This window comes from Thalassophryne amazonica, chromosome 18 (assembly GCF_902500255.1).
Source record: "Thalassophryne amazonica chromosome 18, fThaAma1.1, whole genome shotgun sequence".
Lineage (NCBI taxonomy): Eukaryota > Metazoa > Chordata > Actinopteri > Batrachoidiformes > Batrachoididae > Thalassophryne > Thalassophryne amazonica.
In genome coordinates, this window is record NC_047120.1 from 8653147 (window position 1) to 8664853 (window position 11707).

The 11707-nt window shown below is 42.2% G+C and overlaps 1 protein-coding gene across 1 annotated transcript; it reads left to right on the forward strand.

Moving 5' to 3' along the window:
- The first annotated feature begins 7150 nt into the window (after window positions 1-7150).
- Window positions 7151-7810, forward strand: LOC117531554 (keratin-associated protein 29-1-like). The gene has a single exon (XM_034194676.1). It carries the CDS (start codon window positions 7151-7153, stop codon window positions 7808-7810), a length of 660 nt encoding a protein of 219 aa, XP_034050567.1.
- Window positions 7811-11707: the final 3897 nt, after the last annotated feature.

An 11707-nucleotide genomic window follows, 5' to 3' on the forward strand; every position in this document is an offset into this window, starting at 1 on the left:
TACATTTCTGGTACTGTTAGATCTCAGTCCTGCATTGATACTGTGAATCATCATATTCTACTTGAAAGGCTGGAGAATCATTTTGGGATTACTGGGAGTACCCTTACATGGTCATACCTGACCAGTCGTTCTCACTGTGTTTTGTACAATAACACTACCTCTAACCTTAGTGACATGAAATTTGAGGTTCCACAGGGGTCCATCTTAGGCCCCCTGCTTTTCCGGGTATATATTGCGGCACTTTGGGGTTACCTTTCACTACTATGCTGATGATACTCAGTTATACATGCTGATAACTCTTGGTAATCTCATCCACATAAAATCCTTAGAAGATTGCCTTGCATCAGTGAAAAGCTGGATGCCTAGCAACTTCCTACTTTTAAACTCTGATAAGACTGAAATGATGGTTCTTGGTCCAGTGAGACATCAGCATCAATTTGACCAGTTAACGCTTACCCTATGCTCGTGTGTCATACATCACACTGACAAAGTGAGGAACCTTGGGGTAATTTTTGATACTATGTTGTCTTTTGACCTCCACATTAGAGATATTACAAGGACTGCGTTCTTCCACCTGGAATATAGCGAAGATTCATCCCATCCTGTCTATGGCTGATGCTGAGACCCTGATTCATGCATTTGTCTCTTCTAGATTGTACTACTGCAATATTCTATTTTCTGGATTACCGCAGTCCAGCATTGGGGTCTACAACTGGTTCAAAATGAGGCTGCCAGAGTTTTGACACGAAGCAGAAAGTTTTACCACATTACACCCATTTTGGCATCTCTTCACTGGATTCCTGTTCCAGTGAAATCAGATTTTAAGGTTCTGCTACTATCCTATAAAACTGTTCACGGATTGGCAGCTCCCTACTTAGCTGACCTAATTAAACCCTACGTACCGGCCCGGAGTTTGCGTTCTCAAGGTGCAGGACTACTTAGTGTCCCTAGCGTGAATAAAAGTCTGCGGGTCACCGAGCTTTCTCTTATCATGCCCCTGTTCTGTGGAATGATCTCCTTGCATCAATAAAACAGTCAGATTTTGTAGAGACTTTCAAGTCCAGACTTAAGACGCACTTATTTTCTCTTTCGCATGGCTAGCATACTGGCATAGTATGGTTCTATGCTTTTACTGTTTTAAATCATTTTATTAGTAAACTGAGTGGGCCGCAGCCTCAACTTAACCTAAATTCTCTGTCTTTTTAGTGAAGCTTAGGGCTAGTAGCCGGTGATCATCTTAGTATTTCTTCTGTTTTTCTTGTTGTTTAATGCTGACAAATTACACTGTATTTGTCATCTTTCTGATGCTTGATTCTGCTTTTTTCTTTTCTCTCTGTTTGAGCTGCAGCTCCATTCAGAGATGGGTGTGGTATCTGTTCCAGAAACCATCCTGTGCACCGGTAACATTTCCTGTATGTTTGTTTTGTGAATTGTTTGTCATTTGTGTCTGTAGCATGGCCCAAGCAGAGGGTCACCCCTTTGAGTCTGGTCTGCTTGAGGTTTCTTCCCATAGGGAGCTTTTCTTTACCACTGTTGCTCTGGGGGTTGGTAAGGTTAGACCTTACTTGTGTGAAGCGCCTTGAGGCAAGGTTGTTGTGATTTGGTGCTATATAAATGAAAATAAATTGAAATAGATTATCTTTATTTTCCAGATGTAGATCATTTATACAAGTTGATAAACAATGAAGTAGGAAACGGTTTGTTTTCGTCAACAAAGAAAGGACACTGAGACTCGGGTGACAGGCTTTGATCTGTACCGCTGATCATTTGTATATGACTGAGAACAGCTTGCCACCCGCGGTTCATGGGGGACACAAATGAGACCTTAATGTCTGGACTGAATATGTGTTGCACCTCAGCATGTTAACATCTGTTGCCGGACATGGGACACGGAAAGGCATTAACACGTATAAAGTAGGAGTTCTGTCGGCAGACATTAATTTGCACTGGATACAGCTGTGTGGCAGGCAGGAAAAGACACATTGAAATTACATATGACTTTGTGCTTGGTGACTGAAAGCTGTTCATGGTGAATCTGTGTCTCAAAGGTGTAGCTTGGTTGCCTGCCGCTCAACAAATTCCTATGTGCCCAAAACTGTATATGCGTGTACAAATGGCAAATAAAGTCTCTTGATTCTTGACCTCAGATTTGCATCTCTGCTTTTTGCAGATGATGCAGTTCTGTTGGCTTCATCAAGGCAGTGACCTCCAGTGTGCACTGAGCAGGTTTGAGTGTGAGTGTGAAGCGACTGGATGAGAATCAGTACCGATCCATATCTGAGTATGGAGGTACTGATTTTGCATTTTCTGTCAGAAAATGGTGTATTGTCCCCTCTAGGGTCAGGGGAGAGTTACTACCCCAAGTGGAGGAATTTAAGTATCTTGGGGTCTTGTTCACCACTGGGGGTAGGTTGGAGTGTGAGATCACTAGATGGATTGGGGTGGCATCTGATGTTTTAAGATATTGCAGTGGACCGTTGTGGTGAAGAAGGAGTTGAACCAGAAGGTGTGACCCTGAATTAACCAGTGGATTTACACTCCTATCCTCACCTATGGTCTTGAACTGGACACTCTCTGTTTGAGCTGCTGCCATCAGGCAGATGGTACAGGGAAGCAAGAACAAATAGACTGAAAAACAGTTTCTACCCAAATGCTGTTAGAGCTTTGAATGTCACTGGAACCAAACAGCTAGTTCACATGACATACTTGAAATGAGTGCAATATTTGTTTATGCAATATCCACTGCCACTGAAATATCCACAGTTTTGTACATACTTCTTTTGCTGCTACGGTCTTATAATTTGCTTTTGTTTTTTTTTCTTTTTTAATTTGTGCTCTGGAAGTCTTTCATTCTGTTAAATTTTATGTTTATTTTATTTTCTTCGCCAGACCTTTTAAGTCTGTGTGTGGTTTACTCAAGTTTATATTTGCACTGAAAGGCTTGAACCTTACCTTTCGTTGTACTTGTTACAATGACAATAAAGAATCTGTATCTGTAAAGCAAAAGAATAAGATAAGTGGTGGAAATGAGATTCCTCCGTCGGGTATCTGGGCTTATACTCTTGGACAGGGTGAGAAGCTCAACAATCTGGAAGGGGCTCTGAGTAGAGTCGTTGCTTCTTCACCCTATGGAGGACTTCCAGACATGTCCAACTGGGAGGAGGCCCTGGGGAAGCCCTAGGACATGTTGCAGGGATTACACTGCCCATGCCTTGAGATCTGCCAGGAATCCCCCAGGACTTGGCCGGGGATAGGGAAGTGTGGGTTGATCTGTTTAGTCTGCTGCCACCACAACCTGGACCCAGATATGCGGTAGAAAATGAATGAATGATTCTTATATGTCGTTTCTAAACTTGTTATGGCAGCACGGTGGATTAGTGGTTAGCACTGTTGCCTCGCAGCAAGAAGGTCATGAGATCGATTCTGACCTGTGTTCCTTCTGTGTGGAGTTTGCATGTTCTCTCCGTGTTTGCGTGGGTTCCCTCCGAGTGCTCTGGTGTCACGGACTGAACGGTTCCCCCTAAAAATCAGTCCCATCTGCCATCACTGTGCATGCGTCATTTCTGTGCGTCAGCCGCTATTCATGGATTATCACCTCATTTTCTGCTTCAAACTGCCTCCAGTCATCATCTATTTCAGCGACAGATATCTGAAGCTTTTCTACAACAATCATTTCCACATAAATTCAGCATTATTTCATAATAAAAGACAGGGAGTGATCAGCGCACCACAGCCAGACGAGATGCCTGCTGCTGCGTTCACTGCGCCTCCATCATTTCTGAGTGTCAGTAGCGACTCACCGATTATCGGCGGTTTCAGTTCAGGTACCGGCAGGACAAGCTGAACAGGATTCATGTGCGTGTGTGACACTCCTCTTCAACAGCAGACTGCTGCATGTCCACAGTGTCCACAGGATGATAGTAAATAAGGAACGGACGCCGTGTGCTACGCATTCGCCTCAGTCTGGAAACATCACTGACACGTCAGTTACTGTGAAAATCTTTATGAGTACTGTCCATTTGTACAGCTGTAAGAGTCCACCTGTCTCAGAGGACACATAACTGACCACATTCCATGAGAAAGATGAGTAAATGGTCTGCATTTATAACAGAGGGTCCAAGTGCTCTACAATGATGCCTCACATTCCACACACAACAATGTCAGGCAGCCGGCATGCATGGCGCTCAACTGCACACTGGGAGCAACTCAGGATCAAGGACCATGTCCAAGGACCATGTCCAAGGGCCCAATTTTATTCACTTTATACATGCTTCCCTTAGGCAGTATTATTAGACGGCATTGTTTAAATTTTCATTGTTACGCAGATGATACCCAGCTTTATCTATCCATGAAGCCAGAGGACACACACCAATTAGCTAAACTGCAGGATTGTCTTACAGACATAAAGACATGGATGACCTCTAATTTCCTGCTTTTAAACTCAGATAAAACTGAAGTTATTGTACTTGGCCTCACAAATCTTAGAAACATGGTGTCTAACCAGATCCTTACTCTGGATGGCATTACCCTGACCTCTAGTAATACTGTGAGAAATCTGGAGTCATTTTTGATCAGGATATGTCATTCAATGCATATATTAAACAAATATGTAGGACTGCTTTTTTGCATTTACGCAATATCTCTAAAATTAGAAAGGTCTTGTCTCAGAGTGATGCTGAAAAACTAATTCATGCATTTATTTCCTCTAGGCTGGACTACTGTAATTCATTATTATCAGGTTGTCCTAAAAGTTCCGTGAAAAGCCTTCAGTTAATTCAAAATGCTGCAGCTAGAGTACTAACGGGGACTAGAAGGAGAGAGCATATCTCACCCATATTGGCCTCTCTTCATTGGCTTCCTGTTAATTCTAGAATAGAATTTAAAATTCTTCTTCTTACTTATAAGGTTTTGAATAATCAGGTCCCATCTTATCTTAGGGACCTCATAGTACCATATCACCCCAATAGAGCGCTTCGCTCTCAGACTGCAGGCTTACTTGTAGTTCCTAGGGTTTGTAAGAGTAGAATGGGAGGCAGAGCCTTCAGCTTTCAGGCTCCTCTCCTGTGGAACCAGCTCCCAATTCAGATCAGGGAAACAGACACCCTCTCTACTTTTAAGATTAGGCTTAAAACTTTCCTTTTTGCTAAAGCTTATAGTTAGGGCTGGATCAGGTGACCCTGAACCATCCCTTAGTTATGCTGCTATAGACTTAGACTGCTGGGGGTTCCCATGATGCACTGTTTCTTTCTCTTTTTGCTCTGTATGCAACCACTCTGCATTTAATCATTAGTGATTGATCTCTGCTCCCCTCCACAGCATGTCTTTTTCCTGGTTCTCTCCCTCAGCCCCAACCAGTCCCAGCAGAAGACTGCCCCTCCCTGAGCCTGGTTCTGCTGGAGGTTTCTTCCTGTTTAAAAGGGAGTTTTTCCTTCTCACTGTCGCAAGTGCTTGCTCCAGGGGGTCGTTTTGACCGTTGGGGTTTTTACGTAATTATTGTATGGCCTTGCCTTACAATATAAAGCGCCTTGGGGCAACTGTTTGTTGTGATTTGGCGCTATATAAATAAAATTGATTGATTGACTGATTAGTGATTTTCCAGTCTGGTAGGGGTTTGAACGAAGGGTCCTCTGATCTCAAGCCTACCACTTAACCACAAGACTATCACCACCAAAACATTACAACTAACTGATGGTTACTGATCAACTGATCAGCTTTTTAATCCCTCTCAAAGCCATTAAAATATGTCAATCCTGAGTCACTTTTGTACGGATTAAAGTGACTAACTGGGACTCATGTCTTGTTGTGAGAAAGAAACAAAAATTGTCCTCCTTCCGTTGCTCCAAACGCTGAGCCGCTCTCTACTGAGTCAAGTTGGAAAGATAGAGTCTGCTCGTAATTAATAACTTCAAAGGCGAATCACTGTTTAAATCAAATAACACCTTCCAAACTTGTAATACAAACATAAGCTGCAATCGATCAAAATGTTTTTTTCCTCCAAATGAGCCGTCCTGCGCTGACGTGCAGCAGCCCAAGACTGTATGGCTGCAGACCTGCAGACTCCGGCAGCCATCAGAGTTCAGCTCAGATGTATGGAGAGACATTCATGCCATTAATGTCTGAAATGAAATGCTTTGAGAAAAAACTACAGATTTGTTTATTTCTATTTATGTCCAGAGATCAAGGATCCAGTGACGAATTTCATATTTATTTACTTTAAGACTCATATAAATGTTGTTGACAAAGAAAATCTGTAAAGCCTACTTTTAGTACACAGAAAATTCACAGGAGGTATTGATAAGGGAATCGGATCGATAATGGTATTGATAGATAAAATCTTATCGATGCCCATCCCTACTTCAAACTGCGCTCCACTCATCATCTGTCTCAGTGACAGATATATGAAGCTTTACTACAAAAGACGGAGGAAGCGATCAGAGCGCCGTGGCTACTCGAGCTGCTAGCTGCTGTGTTCACTGTGCATCAATCATTTCAAAGCGTCACAGAGTATTGCCTCGTTTCTGTTTAAAACGGCCTCATTTTTTATTAAAAACTGACTTTAGAGTGATTTAAGAGGTTTTACTTTGTCATCTGATGGCTAATAATCCCATTAATCCATTTGATTGCTTTGGGTGAAGAGAGTCAGACTCAGACATGCTGCTGTGGTCTGAAATGGCGCATGCGCAGTGAAGGCAGGTGGACCAATTTTTAGGGGGACCGTTCGGTCTGCGACACCGGGTTAATCTGAATTTGAAGTTTGGTGCTGTTGACATCAATGGTGTGGAAATAATCACACAAAGTCATGTGACCTCATCAAACCTCTAACTGATGGTTACTCATCAACCCAAGTGTCAAAACATAAAGTGTCAGAACACACAGTGCCAGGGTGCAAAGTGTGAGAGCACAAAGTATCAGAACACACAGTGTCAGGGTGCAAAGTGTGACAGTACAAAGTATGAGGGTAGGCTGAAAAGTTCTAAGGCTCACTATAATGCAGTTAATGCATTACTCCTTCATGGGGAGCCTTAGAACTTTTCAGCCTACCCTCATATGAGAACACAAAGTGTGAGAACACAGTGTCAGGGTGAAAAGTGTGAGAGTACAAAGTATGAGAACACAAAGTGTCAGAACACACAGTGTCAGGGTGCAAAGTATGAGAACACAAAGTGTGAGAACACAGTGTCAGGGTGCAAAGTGTGAGAACACAAAGTGTCAGAACACACAGTGTCAGGGTGCAAAGTGTGAGAGTATAAAGTATGAGAACACAAAGTGTCAGAACACACAGTGCCAGGGTGCAAAGTGTGAGAGTATAAAGTATGAGAACACAAAGTGTCAGAACACACCGTGTCAGGGTGCAAAGTGTGAGAGTACAAAGTATGAGAACACAAAGTGTCAGAACACACCGTGTCAGGGTGCAAAGTGTGAGAGTACAAAGTATGAGAACACAAAGTGTCAGAACACACCGTGTCAGGGTGCAAAGTGTGAGAGTACAAAGTATGAGAACACAAAGTGTCAGAACACACCGTGTCAGGGTGCAAAGTGTGAGAGTACAAAGTATGAGAACACAAAGTGTCAGAACACACCGTGTCAGGGTGCAAAGTGTGAGAACACAAAGTATGAGAACACAAAGTGTCAGAACACACCGTGTCAGGGTGCAAAGTGTGAGAACACAAAGTATGAGAACACAAAGTGTCAGAACACACAGTGTCAGGGTGCAAAGTGTGAGAACACAAAGTATGAGAACACAAAGTGTCAAAAATCAAAGTGTCAGAACAGTGTCAGGATACAACATATCAGAGCACAAAGTGAGTGAACACAAAGTGTGAGAAAAAATGTCAAAGCACAGGAAGTATCAGATCACAAAGCATCAGAACACAGAAAGCACAACAGATGGACTTCAAACAGGTTCACCTGATCATCCAGTTTCTCAACCTACTCATTCCAAAGAGTTTTTTAACAGAGACCTGGTGGCCTGGAGCTGTGGGGTCCAGTCTGGATGATTCCCGACACACAGAATGGACTGGACCTCCAGTGTACTTACCCACTTTGTCCACGCCGTACTTGTGACCCGCCACCTGGTGTGATAGCGGGACGCAGCCGATCAGGTGTGCCGGGGCCGGGGGCCCCACGGGCCGCTGACTGAGCTTATCTTTATCTGGGGGTCCCCCGGGGGGTCGCGGGTTCAGGCTGATGCCGAGAGGGGCGGGGCTGGGGTTCAGATCCAGTCCACCATGGGCCAGAGAGGACTCCATCATCACGTGATGTCCAGCTGTTGACATTTGTTCAAAAATTAAAAAACATGAAAATGTTGAATTTAAAAAGTGACTGTGTCGATCCACATCCTGAACCAGGCGGACCCACGACGACGTCAAGCGCCCACAACACCCGCGACAGACCGAAGTCCGCTGGTTCCGCACCCGTATCCGCTGGGACTGAGGATCCGCACTCGGATCAGCTGGGACTGAGTATCCGCGCCAGGATCCGCGGGAACTGAGGGTCAGGTCGTGAATGGAAGCGTGACAACATCGCAACCACGTCCCACTGAACACAGTTAAGACAAAACAATCCCCGCAGCTTCCGGTCCCTTTCCAAAATAAAACCACTGTCGCTGCCGCCGTCTTCCGGATAAAAAGATGAGGAGGGGAAATAACACGAAACAAACTTGGAACAGTTGAAACACAGCTGGCGAGTTTTATCGCCTTTTTTTTTCAAAGTACACCCGTGAAAAAACGGGATTATTCCGAGAGAAAATATTTCCGAACTTCTGTTGGCGTTTCAGTCACTTACAGCTGAGTTTATGGCTTTAATGAAGTAAGTCCTGTTTGTCTTGAAGTGATTTTCAATTATAAAGTCAGAAACTATCACATCCAGATCACCCAGGTGTGACGGGCTCATTTAAAGCTACATTTAGCTGCTAAAAAGCCTTTTGTTTGATCGGTAAACGGCACATCAGCCCGCGGTCACAGCGGAGGGCTGCGAGATGAAGATGTTTAGTCGCCATAAAATCCATAATACAGGAAAAAAAAAAAAAAAATCCATAACCCGGAAAAAGATCCAGGATCCTGATCAGTGTGGGCGACCGTCTCCAACAACAACAACAACACCTTTACGACACTTGGAACTGCTGTCGCAAAGCAGAGCGTCATCGTTTTTTTCGTTTTTTTTTTTTAAATTTGACATTTAACCCGGGTTCAAATTTAACTAGACACACAAAGAACTTCGAATGGTTTCGTTCAGCTAAATATCAGGTTATTTTTCGCCAAAACGACACTTTTTTATATAAGACAACTTTATTGACAATTTAAATATAACAAAACATTGATACAATCTAAACATAAAGACACTGGGGAACATAAAAAAAAATTGAAACTGAAAAAGGTCACATGTACTCTACGGGTTTTTGTTAAGTTTACAGTTTAACAAAATTATATAATTTAACACCATTTTTCTTCATAAATTTAAGTGACTGAAAGAACAGACTAAGCTCTTTGTCTTCATATGTTTTTATGAATGAAAAACTTCCCCATCATTAATAAAACATTCAAAGCTAAATCTTGTAGTCCATCGCCTACAGCTGTTCTAAATTAGACATTCTCTTTGACCAGATGAGACAGAGGTGCAAATTTAGATGAAAAACAGAAACAAAAGCCCTCCCAGAAAACATTCACAAATGTACATTTAAAAAAGTGATCAGTCTCAATTTCACATTACAAAAGGTGCAGTAATTCTCTTCAAAACCAAACCGAAGTCTCAGAAATTCCTTGGAAGGATATATGTCATTGATCATTTTGAAATGAACTTCCTTTATTTTTGGAGAGATGGGAGATTTTGCATAGTTACTTAACTTGTTCAATTCCTCTTTGGGAAAGTATTTAGAAATCAGATTTCTGAGAGATGATTTGGGATAAATTCTCTGACAAACAACGTATGAAGGTGTTGGGCAAATTTGGATTAGTGATAAATTAAATAAAGAAGGAAGCTTCATCTGAACATGACTGGGGAGTAAATTATATGACAATAGGATCAATGGCCACTGTAATCAAAGTGCTTTGATTACAGTGTTATGTTTTCTGTCATTTAACAAATTTCAAAGGGAAGAACATTTCCAGGTTTGTCAAGAATATACATCGCTGACCAAATACCTCGATCCAACCAATTCCTGTAAAATAGTTTTTTCTAAATAACACATATTGGGAGTTCCAGAGTAGGGCTATTGTGGGGACTAAAATCGTGCTTAAATATTAATTTCCAGTAAAGTAACATTTGTTGATGAAGAAATTTAATGAGCAGTTTTTTTTAAAGGGTTATTTAAGGAGGAAGTTAATACCTCCTAAATCCATAAACATTTTGGAGGGGATATGAAACCAAAATACATTTTCCAGAAAAGATCTAAGCGAATTTATTTTAATTGTACCATCTAAACACTCAGAATGTATGGCTTTAAGACCTCCGTCCTCATACTCTAAACATCACTCCTGTCCTAAGATAGTGTGTTTTTTGTTTCTCCAGATATCGTTAAAATTAGGTGGTTTATAGCTTTAGGGAAGGACATGGAATTTTTGTAAGAAAAACTCTATCAAAAATAGAAATGTCACACTGAGACCACAAATTTAAACTGAGTTTACACTTATCTAGAGTTTTCCCAAAGTTCAGTTCTTCCACTGATTTGGTGTCTTGGTGATGGGAACACCAAGATATTTCACAGGGATTGTTAAGGTTGGGAGGGGGTGAACCCGTAGATGCAGCCGAGGCAATGAGAGTGGTGTTAAAGCACAGTTTTATTAGTGATAATTAAACTAGGCAAAGTCAAAATGTGTCAACAAGAATCAGAGTTGGGAGTCCTCTTCCAAATCCTGGTGAGGGCCACAGAGGAATGCTTCTCCACAACCGGTGGGAGCTCCAGAGGAATACTCTTCAGAACCGGGGACTTCTGCCTTCGCCACAGGTGAAGTTCAACAGACTGAAAGGAGGAATATCCTTTCTTCCTAGAAGGTGAGTCAAAACACAGCCAAAAGGTGGCAGGGAAAAACTGAGGATTATCTTCTTAACATGTGATATCAATAGAGGACTCCTTCCTCTAAAGGAGAGTGTACTGAAATGTCTCTTCATAAGAGGCAAGTACCAAACAGACTAGACAGAGCCAAGGAATGTCTGCTTCTTGGTGTGTAATTCAAAATGAAACACCAAATTCAACCAATAGTCTTTCTTCTTATTTAAAAAGGATTCCAAGAAAAGTCCTTCTTAAAGAGAGAGTTCAACACCAAAGTGCAAAAACCAACTTATACTCACGATCCAAACATGACCTTAGGAGACGCAGAAGACAGTCAGGCTCCAAAGTACAAATCTACCATGTATTAACTGACAACTAATCAGAGAGAATGGAGCTGCACTGAAGATAAACTGGAGTCAGTATAAACAGCCTCTCTCATCAGATGCCAGACAAACCAAAGTGGAAGTGATTATGTCTAATTATGTGTAGGGACAAAAATGGGCACTACATGGAGGCAAAGCTCAGACAGAAATTAAGACCTGTGAGACATGAAGGATCACCAGAGGAAGGCAGAGAGTGCTAGAAACCGAAAGGTAATAAAAGGCAACTCTAGAGAACAATATAAAGGTGAAATCACAAGGTGTGATGCCAGAGCAGGAAGCTGGGAGTGACTGTGAGAAGGAAATGACAAGGACTACTAAGGCAGAGAGAAAACAGAGG

Bases quoted from the DNA above. Each gene is read 5' to 3' on its own strand.
- LOC117531554 (XM_034194676.1), top strand. From the start codon at position 7,151: ATGAGAACACAAAGTGTGAGAACACAGTGTCAGGGTGCAAAGTGTGAG.